The 17,319-nt window shown below is 42.4% G+C and overlaps 1 protein-coding gene across 3 annotated transcripts; it reads left to right on the top strand.

Annotated features, from left to right (window-relative positions):
* Positions 1 to 10,947: 10,947 nt before the first annotated feature.
* Positions 10,948 to 16,539, top strand: LOC127335498 (uncharacterized). 3 transcript variants are annotated; one of them, XM_051362161.1, is made up of 13 exons: positions 10,948 to 11,186; positions 11,357 to 11,554; positions 11,667 to 11,743; positions 11,988 to 12,147; positions 13,089 to 13,113; positions 13,244 to 13,333; positions 13,455 to 13,626; positions 14,220 to 14,293; positions 14,393 to 14,462; positions 15,139 to 15,210; positions 15,606 to 15,742; positions 15,932 to 16,005; positions 16,221 to 16,539. In XM_051362161.1, exons 2-13 carry the CDS (start codon positions 11,386 to 11,388, stop codon positions 16,301 to 16,303), a joined length of 1,203 nt encoding a protein of 400 aa, XP_051218121.1. In that variant the 5' UTR covers positions 10,948 to 11,186; positions 11,357 to 11,385; the 3' UTR covers positions 16,304 to 16,539. The 3 variants fall into 3 exon arrangements, with proteins under 3 accessions (XP_051218121.1, XP_051218120.1, XP_051218119.1); XM_051362160.1 differs by having other exon boundaries at positions 11,354 to 11,554; XM_051362159.1 differs by having other exon boundaries at positions 11,316 to 11,554.
* Positions 16,540 to 17,319: the final 780 nt, after the last annotated feature.

Here is a 17,319-nt window from a genome sequence, read left to right as displayed (position 1 = left end):
ATGCGAGAAGAGTAACAAAACCGATTGTGTTCTTTGAACCGTGGTTATTGTAAATGTAGGAGTAGCTACTTTTTTTTTTTGAAGGGTGTAGGAGTAACTAGTAAATACACCAGTGTGCGATTGGATTTATTTTTAGGGATTTGCTAGTTCCTAGCTTCGTGCTTAGTTAAGTCTTACATAATTCGATTTGCATCGTGATTTGTGCTAGTTATGAGTTGCAACTAAATTTTAATGACATCTCTGACTGAGAATAAAGTTAGTTTTCAGTCGACCGAGAAATAATCACACTCTTGTATTTATTTTAGCATGTGTGGTCTATTGTAGCTATTGCCATGCTGAGCACTCGACCCCAAATTTGATTCCCATTCTCTCATTGAGAATAGAAAAGAGTGGCAACTTCTCTCACTATAGCAACTCTATTTTAAGAGCTCTCTAAAAATTGTCGCTTTGGTTTGCTGAGACATTTTGATGAACTTCCTAATTCTCGTTTTATATTTCACCGATCTGTATTTCATTAATTTCTTGTAACTGACTATAGACATAACACAATAATCCAAACACACACAAAATAGTTTTTTTTTTTTGAAGGAATGCCACATCGGTGCTTTATATATTTGATAGGAGATTGTCACATCACGGATTACAAAAGGTAAGATAAACCTTGGAGGGTCGCTATTCCCTGGTAGATTTTTTTTTAGACTCATACACATGCTTAGGTAGACTATGTGCCACCTGATTAACATCCCTATTACAATGCTGAATAAAACCTCTCCCTATTACAAAGTTTTTTTGAAACATTCCACCATGATCGCCGAGTAGGAACTCCAGACTTGAATCACACCGTTGCAAGTGAACATGACTCGATAGTCACCGAAGAGAAGCCCAACTGTTTCAGAAATTCCAATCCTCATAGAAGTGCTAAAGCTTCTGCAGTTGTTGCACTCAAAACATTTTTAAGGGTGCATGCCATACTTGTGATCACCTCACCCATGTGATCCCGTAGGACAGCCCCCCCGCAGCACCAGAACCCCATCCATATGAAAAGATGCATCAATATTTAGCTTACGACTTTCATGCTTCGGCTTTTCCCATAGTATTTTTCTTCCGAAATGCATTCTTCTTGGCTGCATTATAGTTTGGTGTTAACGAACTAATGGCAAAGGATGATCTAGAAGGTGTAGGAATAGAGACACCTTTCACCATCTCACGTCGTCTCCACCATAAGTACCAACATCCTACAACAATCAGGTCTTTAAGATCTACATGCTCCAGTTGTGGGGCTCTCATTCTAGGACTACATAGAATATATTGCAAGACCACATAACCTAAACAGATGCATGTTCGATGTAAGAACTTAGTCCAAGGTCCATCCACACCTCCTTGGCTTCCACACAAAATATTATGGAGTATTAATACATATACTGGATTAAAATGTTATAAAAGTCATATTTAGGCTAATACTCATGTAGGGAAGAGTAAACTTGTCATTAGAGGTGAACTCTCCGAATAAACCTTACTTATTTTATTAGTAGGTAAATATTTTACAAAAAGGAGACAAAATTTGATATAAGTATATAAGTGTCGTACATACGAAAAGTTGAATCGTGTACTAGTGAACTTGGGAAGCTAAATACCATTTGGTTATAGTTTGCACTCTAGAGCGCATTGAGGATATCTTAGGTAATGCACCACTACTACTTAACTTAGAGAACACAAGACCACATGGTAATAGATGCCGATTCAATTTTGAGCTTGGCCAAGTGCACTAGGATGATTTTAGTGATATTTTTTAGATTTTTTTTTTAGATTTTTGGTTTTAGTGATATTGATAGGAAGGTTTAGGCACAACCACTCATCCGGGTGGACGTTCATCCATAGGTAGAATAATAAAATCCATGCCTTTGTGGCAATACATAAGGGGATGGCCGGGTGCTTCACACAAGAGACATTTATAGAAAAGAACAAACCTTTCATCTATCATTGATGATCTTGAAGAATTCTGGAATTACATCCCTCATCTGATCAAGATACTGAGATTAAAATCCAATCAAATGCACAATGTGAACACCTTCTACATGAGGAGAATCTTAAATGATACCAATGGTCTAACTGCCAATTCATTTTTGAAGGAGACAGTAATACACGATATGTTCATATGGAGGAAATATATTCACAATCTTCCCCAATATGAGGGTACAAATGATGGCCATGAATTATTTTTCATTAGAATGAATTATTCTCTTGTTGTGGAAAGATAGGTGACGAGGTAATAACACTCTCTGATGCCAAAACCCAGCTTTGTACCATATTGTTCATCACAAAAGTGATACTATTGTTGAGCTTCGTAGAGCTTCCCCACCTAATGTGACATTCATACATGATTTAGTCGGTCCTCGCCTTGTAGTATGTAATACCTTTTAAGTACAGTTGGAAATGGTCCAATCGTCGCAAGAAACGATGAATGCCGTTGGAAACTATGGACGAACGCAAGAACGCCCGAGGGAGGGCATATGAACCCACTCAAATTTCTGAATTGCTACAAAATCTATGAAGATTTATAAGAAAAATCTTTGAATCATTCAAACTTATTAGAAGGGTGTCCCCACTCACATATTTAGCCGCCACTCCAATGGAAACTACATGGCTCTCCGGATTTCATGTAGAAGCACTTGTACGTTTAGATTAGCAAACACGTTTGGAAAATGAGGATATGCCAAGAGGATGTGGCACATGCTTTATACATGTGCCCTCATGCACATAATTTGTGGGCGGCAATGAGACCTTCCTGTTGTCTCCATCTATTGACGGATCTTAGGATGTCATCAATTCGATGGTTTCAAGAGGTTCTACTACAAATTCCAGACCATATGATCAAAACTCCACTGCTGGTGGCCTGGCGAGCTTGGTTCGCAAGAAATGAAATAACGCATGATAAACCCTACCTTCAGTGGAGGTGACGAAGTGGTTCTTATGCGGATATTTGAAATTGTTCAGTAATATCAAGACCCTTCCAGTAGATGAGATACTTAAAGGAAAGTGGCTGGTGGTTAGCATTAGAAGCATACCTACTAGTTCCTCTGTTCACCTTTAATCGACACGAGCTCCGTTCTACGTACTACATAAGCTACTTTCAGCTCGCGTCAATTTAATCTGAACGGAGGGAGTACTAATCAAAAGGTGAAAATCCCGGACAAAACATGATGTAAATCGCTGATTGGCTGGGTGAAGTTGTATATTGATGGTTCTTTCCAGGAGGGTAATCTATCGAGAGGGGCAGTGTCGGGGGGATGGCCCCGGTAGGCCAAGACTATGGCAAACATGCCATGATAAACAGTTTGTATACCGGTTTAAATATTAAACCGGATGCTCAAAGTTGAGTGACACTTGTGCTAAGTTGAAACAAACCGGTATACCAGGAGGGGTATACCGGAGTACGAGAAACATAAGAGATTGAGGTACAGAGGCAAAAGATGCCGGAGCTCAAAGGTAAAGATACCGGAAAAAGATACCGGAAAACCGGCATATGATACCGGTTTACCGGCATAGGATACCGGAGAACCGGCATAGGCTCAACTGTAGTCTGTCGGCACTCTGGTCAAAGATTCCTTCGGGAGCTAGAGGACAAGGATGAGCGAAGCAAATCAGCTTTAAACAAAGCCCTGACGCCAAAGCAAGATGATGACGTTAAAGATGTCGGCGGAGGTCACTGCTCCCTGATTAAAGTCTTAACAGGCGTCAGCAAGGCCAAAGAAGCTTTATAAAGTAGCTTAGCTCATCAAAGATGCCATTAGGGTTTCTTCCCTTGTAAGCCACCCTCTCCCCTATATAAGGAGAGGGGGCACACCCCTGCACGGGAGGGCTCAGGAGACAGATTGTTAGGCATTAGAAAGAAGTAGAGCAGGATATAGGTGTTCACCTTGTGATCCGTACGTTCTTCAACCTCTGGCCAAGGGCCAAGTTCATCAATCTATACCGGAATTTCTTCCCAAATCCTTTCCCTTGTTACCAAAACCCTCCCCCGAATCCTCTAGCGCACATTCGGCCCCAACTTAAGCCATCCTATGGCATCTGTCTGTTCACCACGATGACAGTTGGCGCCCACCGTGGGGCCAGCAGCTGCGTTTGCTGGAGTTCATATTTGGGCGGGCCTCCTCACCGTCTCCGGCGAGCGCGTGGTCTCTGGCCTCGTCTACCGCCTCGGCTCGCTGGACTTCATCAACGACAACGCGGGTTGCTTCGCCAACGGCGGCCGCTACCCGCAGAACGACCGCATCATCGAGTTCGGCAGCCACCACATCTACCTCGGCACCGTCAAGGAGCGCCAGTACCCCTCGCCGGTGCTGGTGGCGCCGGATCCACCAAGATCTTAGGCTGCTTGCGGGCCGCACTCCGATCGCGCCGCTGGCAGCGTCGAGGTGATGATGACCGGCGAGCTGGTACGTAATGTAGCCCTTCTCCGCCCTTTCCATACCTGAAGGTGCAATGTAAGGAGTTCCTTTTTTGTACCTTATTTGCTATTAGTAGTATGCCAGCACCTCGAATGAATCTCGGGGACTGCCTTTATTGAAATTGCGTGCAATATGTTTATTTTTTCCATATACCGGTTTGTTTGCTTAAGGTTCGCTTTTCCGGTTTAGTAGTGTGTTTAACCTAAAGGTAAATATTTGACTTAGCAGCTGTCCGCAACCCGGCTTCATGGCAAGCAAGACAAACCGGAAGGATTTGAACACATGAAAGACGAAAAAGAAACCAAAAACAAACAATCCGGAAGAAAGTTTAACTAACCCCGGTTATACCGGTTTTTTGTAAAAAAAATCGAGTTTTCTCTCTAAGTTCAAGAAATTGTTTGCTTGGAAAAAGAACTTTGGGCCTCATACGTCAAAACACCCAAAAGAGGTAGACAGAGCCAAAGCAAAAGAACCAAGCGTGCACCGGATTGAACTCGGGAATGAATCCGGAGTGTTCACCATGAAAATAAGAGGCAAAACAAACCGAAAGGTATCAATTAAACCAAGACTACCGGTTTAGCATAATAAGCTTAAGAGTTCAAGAATGCAAACCTATTAAACTACTACGGTTCACAACCACCAAAAGGATTTAACTGTATATTACATCATCCCACCCGGCATACCGGGGATTTCACGAGTGGTTTTTTGAGACACAGGAATAAGGTGCATCAGACATATTCCGGAGAGGAACTCCTCGGAGCTTGGCCAGTGGTGGCCGGTTCGTTGTCGGCAGTGGTGGTATCTTCAGCAGTCTCTTCAACGGGTTCTTCGGCTTCACACCGGTATGTGAGACGAAAGCCAAGCAGGCAAAGTGTCAAACATGCCCAGGCTGGCAAAATCTATTCCGGTAAACGCCCAAAAAGGCTATATACCGGTATATGGAAAAGATGCAAAAAAAAACGCCCAAGAAGGCTAAGCCGGTATGAAAAAGATGCTAGTAAAAGAAGGAGATGAGAACAAGAGCTAACCGTTGGCAAGTTTCGCACTAAGTACTGCGTGCTTGACCCGAAACTCGGGGACTGGCTATGCCGGTATTTTTGGCAAGTTTCGCGCCAAGTACTGCGTGCTTAACCCGAAACTCGGGGACTAGCTATGCCGGTTTTTTGGAAAGTTTCGCGCTAAGTACTTCATGCTTAACCCGAAACTCAGGGACTATGTATACCAGTATGAAAAAAAAGAAAAAAAAGTGGAAGTTTTTTTTGGAAGATTCACGCTAAGTGTTTCTCACTTAACCCGAATCTCGGGGACTGTGAGTATATATATATCGGGTTTCATCTGTAAACTGGTATTAATTAATATCATGCTGTGAGGGTGCAATTTTTTCAGCGGATGGAGGCTTGTTCGGATGAGTTCGGTTGTTCGAATTGGGTTCGGTAAAACATCGGCTGAGGTTAACTTGAAACCCGAATGATTAATCCGGTACATTCAGAATAGGAACTGGCGTGGCCCGTCGGAAGAATCAGCCGGACCGCACCAGCTTCGGGGACTAATGTCGGGGGGATGGCCCCCGGTAGGCCAAGACTATGGCAAACATGCCATGATAAACAGTTTGTATACCGGTTTAAATATTAAACCGGATGCTCAAAGTTGAGTGAGACTTGTGCTAAGTTGAAACAAACCAGTATACCAGGAGGGGTATACCGGAGTACAAAAACATAAGAGATTGAGGTACAGAGGCAAAAGATGCCGGAACTCAAAGGTAAAGATACCGAAAAACCGGCATAAGATACCGGTTTACCGGCATAGGATACCGGAGAACCGGCATCGGCTCAACTGTAGCCTGTCGGCACTCTGGTCAAACATTCCTTCGGGAGCTAGAGGACAAGGATGAGCGAAGCAAATCAGCTTTAAACGAAGCCCTGGCGCCAAAGCAAGATGATGACATTAAAGATGCCGACGGAGGTCACTGCTCCCTGATTAAAGTCTTAACAGGCGCCAGCAAGGCCAAAGAAGCTTTATAAAGTAGCTTAGCTCATCAAAGATGCCATTAGGGTTTCTTCCCTTATAAGCCACCCTCTCCCCTATATAAGGAGAGGGGGCACACCCCTGCGCGGGAGGGCTCAGGAGACAGTTTGTTAGGCATTAGAAAGAAGTAGAGCATGATAGAGGTGTTCACCTTGTGATCCGTACGTTCTTCAACCTCTGGCCAAGGGCCATGTTCATCAATCTATACCGGAATTTCTTCCCAAATCCTTTCCCTTGTTACCAAAACCGTCCCCTGAATCCTCTAGCGCACATTCGGCCCCAACTTACGCCATCCTATGGCATCTGTCTGTTCACCACGGCGACATGCAGGCATGGTGCTGCATGATGAAGCTGGTGACCTAATATTTTCCCTTCGTGTTGAGCCATAGTGACTTGTGCAAGTGCTTTGGAAGCTGAACTTCAAGAATGCATGTCGCGACTAGACCTTGCTCTCCATCATAGCCTTCTGCCAATCATCATTGAGTCAGATTGTTCCAGCTAGTTACTGCAGTTAATTCCGATGTGAAGGATAGATCTTCTTTTCTTCATTAATAATTAGAGATTTAACATTTAACTTCACATTTTAGAGAGCGTGTTTTCGTAAAGGTAGAACGTTGTTAGGTTATGTTCGATTGTTTTCAATGGGGAGAGTTACCCGTTTTTCATCTGAAGTTTGGGACAATTATTCTGCTACCTAAGAAAGATAACGCAATACAAATTCATCAATATCGCCCCATTTGCTTATTAAATGTTAGCTTTAAAATATTTACCAAGGTGGGGACGAACCGTGTTACAACAATTGCTGAAAGTGTGGTGCAGTCAACCCAAACGGCTTTCATGCCCGGTAGACACATTCTGGAAGGAGTGATTATTCTTCATGAGACAATACATGAGCATCATAGGAATAATATGGATGGTGTACTTTTTAAAATTGACTTTGAAAAAGATTACGACAAGGTCAATTGGTTTTTCTTGCCAGAAGCATTGCAGATGAAAGGGTTTGATCCTAAATAGTGTTAATGGATTCAAAATTACATTGAGAAGGGCAGCGTCAGTATTAGAGTTAACGATGACATAGGTCATTACTTTCAAACACAGAAGGGTTTTCGACAAGGGGATCCACTATCTCCTATTTTTTTAACATTGTTGCGGATAGGTTGGCTATCCTAATTGCGAGGGCCAAAGAGGATGGTCAAGTTGATGGGTTTATCCCTCATTTAGTGGATGGGGGTATTTCTATCCTTCAGTATGCCGATGATACTATCCTTTTTATGGATCATGATTTTGATAAAGCACTTAATATGAAATTGATATTATGTATTTTGAACAATTATCGGGTATAAATTTCCATAAGAGGTGGAAGATGAGTAAAAAATTCTATTTGGGTGTGACATAGGGACACTACCCTTTAGATACCTGGGTATCCCTATCCATTTTTGAAAACTAAGGAATGGTGAATGGCAGTAGAGGATTGCTTCGAGAAAAATTTGAGTAACTGGATTAGTAAAATGCTTTCGTATGGTGATCGCCTAGTTCTTATTAACTCAGTTTTAACTAGCCTCCACATGTTTATGCTTTATTTCCTCGAGATACCGAAATGAGTTCAGAAGAGGTTATAATTTTTTAGGTCTCGTTTCTTTTGGCAAAGTGATGGGCATAAGAAGTATAGATTGACAAAGTGGAATAGTATATATCAGACGAAAGATTAAGGGGGCTTAGGTATCGAGGTTCTAGAGTTAAAAAACAACAACTTACTTAGCAAGTGGTTATATAAGCTCTTGAATGAAAATGGCATGTGGCAAGAGTTGTTGCATAAGAAATACCTACATTCCAAAACTTTATCTCAGATTTCAGCAAAGCCCCAACTGACTCTCCATTTTGGAAATGACTAATGAATTTTAAAGAAGATTTCTTCACTAGAGGATCTTTTGTTATCGGTAATGGCCGTAATACTCGATTATGGGGGTATATTTGGTTAGGGGATAGATCGCTCGCTGATGAATACCCAACCCTGTACAATATTGTCTACCATAAGCAGGTAACAGTTGCAAGTGTCATGGACTCAAACCCACTAAATATAGGATTTAGAAGGACATTGAGTGGTAATAAGTGGGATAGGTGGATCCATATTTTACAACGACTCATATTGGTTCAGCTAACTGATGTTGATGATGTATTTAGATGGAACTTGACTACTTCAGCGTTTTTTTCTGTGAAATCAATGTATCATGACTTGCTCAATGACCATACTGTTTATCTTAGGAAATATATTTGGAATATGAAAGTCCCATTAAAGATTAAGATATTCATGTGGTTCCTTCATAAGAAAGTGATCCTTACGAAAGAGAATTTGCATAAAAGAAATTGGCAAGGATGTACTACATGTTGCTTTTGTGATCAAGAGGAAACAATCCAACATCTCTTTATATCTTGTCCGTTTGCAAAAATGATATGGAGGATTGTGTTTATGAATTTTAATATACCACCACCTTTGAATATTATAAACATGTTTGGGAATTGGTTAAAAGGGGTGGCTAAAAAGACAAATGACACATTAGAGTTGGTGTGTGCGCTGTTCTTTGGGCGATATGGAAGGTCAGGAATGACATTGTGTTTAATAGGAAAAGTTTCCCATCATTTTTGCAGGTTATCCCTATGGCTAACCATTGGATCCATATTTAGTCCTATCTAGAGCCGGCGGAGGAGCGATAGGCTATAGATATTGGGTGCAACCGACTGGCAACGATAGCACGGGATTTCTACAGTAGTGCGGTTGGTGTGCTGATAGATGGCTGGCATGTTGATGCAGAGACACTTCATGTTGTTGGTTTTTTTTAGATGGCTCATTTTTGTTGAGACCTTATGTGATCCATGATTTTGTAATAATGCTCTGAGACAATATGTTGTATTGCTGAGGTTGTAATAAAATAAAACCATATGCATCAATTGATGCAGAGACTACATTTCGAGAAAAAAACTACCTTTGCTAATTTAGTTAAAGTAGAACACATGTTTGTATCTTGGTTAGGCTCTGGATCCGAAGAAGTTCTTCAGCTTCTGGATCATTATCGCTATGTAACCCAAACTGCCTAATAAAGTTCCAATTTTACCCGGAGAAAAGAAGCTCAAGAGTAGTGCGATACGTGCTGCATTTGACAATGGTAAGAGCATCCCATCAGATGGTGTATATTTGTAGGAAATATATACCACCGACAGTGTTTTACACCACCCACCTTTTCACTTTTCTAGTTTTTACACGATCAGCGTTTTCCCCCGATACTCAGATGGTGTAAAATACACCACCTAGTGTTCCAACAGATGGTGTATATTCTTGGTGGTGTATATTTCACACTTGTATAAACCGTCGAACACCGGTTGTGTGTCCCGGAGCTGCACAATCACCGACGGTACAAGGGCGCGTGAAAGGCAGCACGGAGTACCTAGAGGCAGGCAGGGTCCTCAACGAGGCCGTCGTGAGGTGGGTTGGTCGGGGTGAGGCCGGTGGCGACGGTGTGGAGGATGATGGGCGGCGAGGCGGAGCCGGTCAAGGCCCGGCTGATTCCGACCGAACTTGGTCATGCGGGAGCTTGCGGATCGCAGATCGACGGTGGTCGAGGTCTTGCGGCCCCAACCGCCGGCAGAAAGCCGCGGCGAGCCGGAATCGTGTCGCCAGGCGGCGGACAACTAGGGTCGTGACAGGGTGTTTCAGTCCATCTCGACTTGTGGGGAGACTCTGACGAGGTGCGGCAAGGCTCGGCAAGCAGCGGGGACACGCCGACGGGCGAGGGGGACACGTCGACGGGCGGCGGGGAAGCGTCAGCTGCCCGGATTTCGATCGATTTGTCGGTGGTGGCGTAGCGGGCGTGCGGGTGGGGAGGAGCTGGGCGCGCACAAGAGGACAAGAAAAACGGTTAGAGGGGACGTGTGGCGGACGGAGGGATTATACACCACTTTACCAAGTGGTGTAAATTTACACGAGTTGGACCAAATTATACACCAGGTAAAAGTTGGACCACCTTGGGACCACTTTTTTTTACACCTAAATCATCTGATCTAGCTTCATTTTTGCTCCAAGTGGTGTATATGATAGGTTTTTTACACCTACACCATCAGCTGGGATGCTCTAACAAGTTTGTCCAAACATTGAGAAGAATGACAAACACATGTAGGGTTAATTATGCTTCAAGAATTTGTACAGCAGAAAAAGCAAACCTACCCGTGGTGTCAGTTTGTGGCCGTGCACGAGAAGACCCTTTTCCCCTTCAAAATCTCCACCGCGCTACTAATTTCTCCACCAAACAAAGAACTTGGCCTAAACGAGTAAGCCACGCGAGGTTATGGTTTCGTTCGGGCAACAGCTTGGCTAGCAAAATTTGCTTGAATTAACCCGAACTTGGCGAAGACACAGATGTGAGTGATTTCCGCTTTTTAAACGCTACCGCCGCGCCCCAACGGTCATCTGGCGTGGAGCAGCGCTCGCTTCTAGAACCCAAATGAATGTAACCCGTCAGTGCACGACAGCCCTGCGATCCTCGAATCCACCGCTCCGACCACCGGAGTTGCAGCGCCTACTGTGCCTGTTAAAGACCACCTGACGCTCTGACCTGAGTGAGACGGGACAACAGAGACGAGCAGAGAGCAAAGGAAAAGCATCAACAGCTCTGCGCTGCGCCGCCGTGGAGGATCTCAGTCGTGGGAGCAGCAGCGACGCCGGTCAGTCCTCCACTCCTCCTTCCTCACCCCCTTCCCTTTGCCATTCTGAATTCCGGACTGCATTTTGCAACCTGCACTCGGCAGCGAGCGAGTGACCTCATCGATGGCTTGTCAATTCATTCCACGCAGAATTCGGCTACTGAAGAAACTTTTCTGTTGGTCGACAGCAGCGACGGCATTGGGGGCTACCAGAGGGGAGATGGCCAAGATACAGTGCCCGGAATTGTGCAAATACACCGGCGTCTACGAGGCGAGGAAGAGGCAGTCGCTGAGGGCGCGGTACTTCTACGGGCTCATCTTCTTCGCCACCAACCTGCTGGCCTGGTTCATCAGGGACTACGGGGCCAAGGTCTTCCACGGCCTGCACCGTAGGTTCCTCGCCCTCTCCTCCATTTGCCGGTTTCTACATCTGAAGTTTTGCGGCATTGCCATGAATTTCAGATGCCGCATCCTGAAATGTGCTGTTTTAATCTTTTTCAGATAATTCGGTTTGTGGAGCGGGGGACTCGAAATGCTTCCAGTCTGGAGGGGTGCTTCGGGTGAGCTTGGGGTGCTTCGTATCCTTGATTTCACACACACAAAAAAAACGGGCCATGAATTGCGCCTGGGCTTCTTGAATTGCGGATTTTAATTGCTCGAGCTAGTTTACTAGTTCTGCTTCTGCGTGCACTGCTCAGTGCTCAGAAAGACTTCGCATTTTGGAAAAAGGCGTTCAAGGGGTAAGCAGCAGACAAGCCAGTGAAATGAAACCGATGAATTGTGTGTGTTTCTGTTTGTTCATTTCCTTATATCAAGTGACAGATATTTTTCTGGTTGATGTTTGCCACAACATTTGGAACTCGTAAGCTCCAGGGAGTTCGTAATTCGTGGCACTCTGGATGCTGGCTTCTCAAGTTTCTTGTGTATGCCGTGTCGATCATCGCCCCATTTGTCATCCCTAACATATTCATCCAACTTTACGGTAAGCTTTTCGTCGTCTACTTAATGATACATTTCGCCATCCATAAAGTTCTCAGCATACTGCACACTGAGATTTCCGATACAATGTACTGCCGCAGAGAATGCAAGATATGAAGCACTCGTAGATGTGCAGAAAATGTACATTGTAAACTGTTGCTTTTTTCAGATGACTATGCTTAGTTCTGCTGCATTTCATACAAGATGAATACATTTCTGCAAAATTAATCTACCATTGCTACCAATTTTTGAAAATATCCACACAACCCTCATGGTGGAAAATACAGAAATGATCTTAAAGACACACTAGCAACATTTTGAAAATCTGGGGGATTTTTTCTAGATTTTGATCATGCGATGAATTGTGAAATTGCAAATTTTGGGCAGGTTGAATTGTCAATATATATGCCATGTAAAAAAGCAAAAAGTAGGGCCCAAAAAAAAAATATTATACACAATTTGTGATTTATGTACCTCGAAAATTCATGTACTTTTGGGCCCAAGATTTTCATATTTACTAAGTTTCATGTAAGAGTTTTTTCGAAAGTTTTTGAACACATGGAACTGCAGCTTTGGACCTTATTGAGACACTTTATTTTCTTGTATGGGTGGTGTGGTAGTGCTATAATGGCCCCATTTCACCAGTTTGCAATGTACCAAAGTCATTAGCACGTACACAATGATATATTGACAACTGCATATCTTTTCAATGGTGCAGTGGAAATTGCCCTTTATTTCAAAACAGTACGTAACAGAGACTGGGATGTATGTATCAAGAGGGAAGCAACTTACAGATCCTTCATTAGCAAAAAAAAAAAAACATATGCAAAGATGCCGTAGAAAACAATTTTGTATTGATACTACTTCCATCATAACTTTATATCTGAATAATATGCCTAAACAATAGTGAGCTGAAAGAAACTTATGGTTCCATATCTTCTGCAGGTGAAATTGCTCGAATGGGTGCCGGGTAATTTTATTAATTCTAATATACCTTACTGAGATTTGATTAGTTTCAAGCCTTGCATGATGCATCATTTTTCAAGTTGTGCTAAACTCACGTTTCATTACACGTTACAGTTAACTTATGTTTCCTCCAGGATATTTCTCATTCTCCAGCTTATAAGCATGCTCCACCTGATATCGTGGTGCAATAAACGTTGGATGCCAGATCCTGGATCAAATCAATGGTACATAATCATTTGAGTACTCGAATGTTTAGTTAGCTGATATCGTGGTGTCCCAGTTACTTCAGAGCAATGTTAAAATCTGTAAGGCATTGACACAGGTGACCTTTTGTGTGCTTTTCAGTGGCCTGTTCGGATTGTTCTTGTCAACTGTCGCCTTCATTGCCTCATTTGCGGGAGTGGCTGTGCTATATATTTTGTATGTTCCAAACTCGTCATGTGTGTTCAACATCTTCACTATTATATGGACAGCTATTCTAGTGAAGATAATGATGGCGGTGTCACTACATTCCAAGGTACGAGAATAATATAACTCCAGACCTCAAATTAGCCGTACAGCAGTCAGCGAATAGCCGTACAGTATTCAACGTGGAATTGTTTTACTACTTCGGATAAATTGTTGATAAAAAAAGTTCAAAAAACATTGAAGTTGTGATTTCAAATGAATAAGTGATACTGGGAAGTAGGAACGAACAAACATTTTATTACTAACAGATTTAGGGAAATGATCAATTGGCACAATCAAAGGACATATGTTATATTACAATGAAAAAAATGTTAAATGATCAAAGGTATATGGAAGTTGGGGCAAATGATCAGTTCTCTTGCTCATGTCACCTCGCTTCCCGCACCATTCACGAAACCTAATTAGTTGAGAACAAAAAAGCATTGCAATTTGATGGCCATACTCTGCAAGTTTTAGATACACCTAAGTCAACATTGTGGCATTATTGCTACTGTTCTACAACCAATAATAATGCCCTAATGCTGCAGTGCACTACCTTTATGTTCAACTGATACCTGGAACGTTTTGTGCTGGCTTTCTGCCTGACATTGCCTTTAACCTATATGAGGTGCATGATTTTTGTTTACTTTGCTTGCCAAAAAGGTTAACGAGGGTCTTCTATCTTCTGGTATCATGGGCTCTTATATTGTGTTCCTCTGTTGGTCTGCACTACACAGGTATTATCTTATATTTGTATTCCTCATTTTTCCTTCCACTTAGCAGAGCCTCGACGATTTAGTTATACAACACTCATTTTCATGACTTGCAATGTGCAGCGAACCGCGAACAGGGAAGTGCTACACTGAGATGAAAATTGGCAAGGATGGTAATTGGGCTACTATAATTGTAAGTAAAAAAGTTGATGTTATCTTGGATGGTCATGCCATTGATATTAGGAGACTCAAGATTGCATCTAGCCTGTTACTTGTTGTTGAGTTTGGTATTAACACTTAAAAGGCCTCTTTCTACCAGTTTGTTGTGTTGTAACGCCCTTCTTTTACTTAATAAAGCAATAAAGTCATGCTACCAGGTCATTTGTTTGTAAGACTCGAACGTTTGGAATAAGGAAATAAAGGGCCACATGCGTCGATCGATTCAGAGGTTGGGGCATAGTCTCCTTTTCAAACAAAAAAAATATTTCTACCCCAGAGTGTAGCTATCACCCCAAGATACACCTTGAGCCTCGGCTCTGAGATTCGTTTGTGAATACTCCTGAAATATCTCCTAGTTTCACTGCTGAGAGATTAATGTTCTCCAGGATTATGGTTAACCTCCTAAATTTCAGACACTGGCATGTACAGAATTTACCTGGTATCCAGATCCCAGCCTGCATACTTGTAAACACCAGGTGTCTCCTAGTTTGCACTGTCTAACACCTCACTTGAATGACTGTACCCTATTTTAAGGGTCTACCATAACTGTGTTGGTGGTTTAATCATACATGCTAGCAACATATTTACTTTTAGTTTGTGGTAGTAAATGCAATCTCAATGTTCTAATTAACTGATTTGTTCTTTTCTAGAGCTTCATTATTGCAATTTGCTCCATTGTGATGGCCACATTTTCTACTGGAGTCGATAGCAGATCCTTTCAAGTAAGTTTCAAGTATCAAATTTCTGCATAGTATTTAAGAAGTTCTGAATTGATATGCAAATGATTCGAAGCAAACAATTAGTTGCTCCAAACATCCATAGTAGGAGGGTAGTAGAGGGCAACTTGGAGCAACCTAATTAACCATGTATTTTGTTGATTAAGCTGTACAATATGTAGCTCTTCTGCTAAACGAGCATCGAAATTACAGTCTAGTTCATCAAGCAATCAATGTTGGACCCTCCTTAATCAGTTATTGAAAGAATCAAAATTACATTCTAGTCTAGTATATAAGACTAATAATAATCTACTCCAGTTCAAAGGTTATGTGAATGATTATGCGCGTCTTCGACAATGTTCACATTACCCACCATCCTAACAGAAGTGTTATGTTTTCAGTTTCGAAACGACGAGATGCAATCAGAAGAAGACGTCCCTTACAGCTACGAGGTTTTCCACATTGTGTTTGCAGTGGGAGCTATGTATTTCGCAATGTTATTCATAAGCTGGGAGCTTAAACATCCAATAACAAAAAAGTAAGACATGTCGTGCAGAAAAGCACATATCATTATAATCCGAAGTGGAAACATTATTGATTGTTTATGGCATTCTCCTACAGTGCAAATATTTTCATCAGTGAGATATTGTTACATTGTCACCTCATATATGTTGAGTATAAGATGCATCCAGTAACATCATCTCGCATCCTTCCCTTTCTCAATCAGGTGGAGCATAGATGTTGGATGGGCTAGCACATGGGTAAAGATCATGAATGAATGGTTGGCAGCTTGCATATATGGTAAGCCGCCATTGCCTGTCGACTAAAATCTTTGTTTCCACTTCTCACATAACAGTTAATTCTACAGAACCTGAATTTAGAGAAACTGTGTTGCATTAATTTGCCAATCTTCTGTTCAGTGTGCATTATTTACTTATTTTGCATGTCATGGTAGATGACGTGGTCCAAGTATGAATTATTGATGCAGTAAAATTGACTTCTTTTGTTCTCTGCAGTTTGGAGACTGGTCTCGCCAGCCCTATTGAGGAAGCAACCTACAAGTGATTTAGAGTCCGTGACACGTAACCCAACAATATAGTCTTAATGGTAGCTAATTATTTCTGACCAACTTTCCGTAACTCAATTCATACCTTGTGCACATATACAGCACAAAATGTGGAAGTGTATTCTTCGAAGTCACATATTAGAGCCACACAACAGTGTGTGAAGTTTTGTTCAAGTAGTACTCGAACGTGTACTGCAAGTTATAAGCAAGGCCTTTACTGCCATCAAGTTCTTATTTCAATAAATAAATAAAAATGTTATCTATGTTCAGTTCTTCAAATATATGACATTCTCTGTTTCTCGCCCAAACCAACTGCTGAAAATACACCATCAAGCGATTTCAAGTGCCCCAATGGGCCTTGGGCCGCATATTTTGCAAGAGCTCTATGGACTGCTCTTCTTTAGTCCGAAATACACCATGGTCTATGCATGCAAAACGAAGGCCCATCTCAAGATCTTTTCTGATGTGTCCTAATACACAAAGGAAAAAAAATTTAAACTAGAGCTCTCAGTTTCTTGCAAGGCAGGCGCATCACCAAGTAGCAGTCCCAATCACTCGAGGATCAAAACTGAACGTGGGTTTACACGTACACTCTGATCCGGTTGCTGCTTTCTCCACTCTGCCCGTTGCTGTCGATCCCGATCCGGAGGTGGAAGAAGCGCATCGATTCGGATTCGTTAACCGGATGGCACGTTTCTCTTGCGTACACTTCTTGGTACTGGTACTACTCCTACTTCCTTCCCAACAGGTTAGTCCTGGATTCCACAGGGATCAAAGATAATAGGGGCTTAGACTGGCGTGAAGCAACGGTCCAAGTTCTTGACTTGTTCGAACTGTGGCTGCTAGTAGTGCTGACTGCTAAACTAATTAACTAACTCGGAGTGAACTACACAGTATTACTAGTAGTGCTGACTGTTAAACTAATAAATTAACTCGGAAACAGCAGCCTGATCGAACTGTGTCTGCGCCGGATTCGCGCGGCGGTGACTATTCTATCGCGATTTGCTCAACCCAACACGCGTTCTTCAGAGATCTGTACCGTCTGCATG

This window comes from Lolium perenne, chromosome 2 (genome assembly GCF_019359855.2).
Source record: "Lolium perenne isolate Kyuss_39 chromosome 2, Kyuss_2.0, whole genome shotgun sequence".
Taxonomy (NCBI): domain Eukaryota; kingdom Viridiplantae; phylum Streptophyta; class Magnoliopsida; order Poales; family Poaceae; genus Lolium; species Lolium perenne.
Note: the sequence above shows the minus strand (reverse complement) of the source record. Positions and strands in the feature narration are given on the sequence as shown.

What these genes read in the sequence shown, in the direction of transcription:
- LOC127335498 (XM_051362161.1), top strand. Translation starts at nt 11,386, where the DNA reads ATGGCCAAGATACAGTGCCCGGAATTGTGCAAATACACCGGCGTCTAC. An exon ending in AAACATCCAATAACAAAAAA is followed by an intron (nt 15,743 to 15,931) that starts GTAAGACATGTC and finishes TTTCTCAATCAG; the next exon opens with GTGGAGCATAGATGTTGGAT. An exon ending in GTTGGCAGCTTGCATATATG is followed by an intron (nt 16,006 to 16,220) that starts GTAAGCCGCCAT and finishes TGTTCTCTGCAG; the next exon opens with TTTGGAGACTGGTCTCGCCA.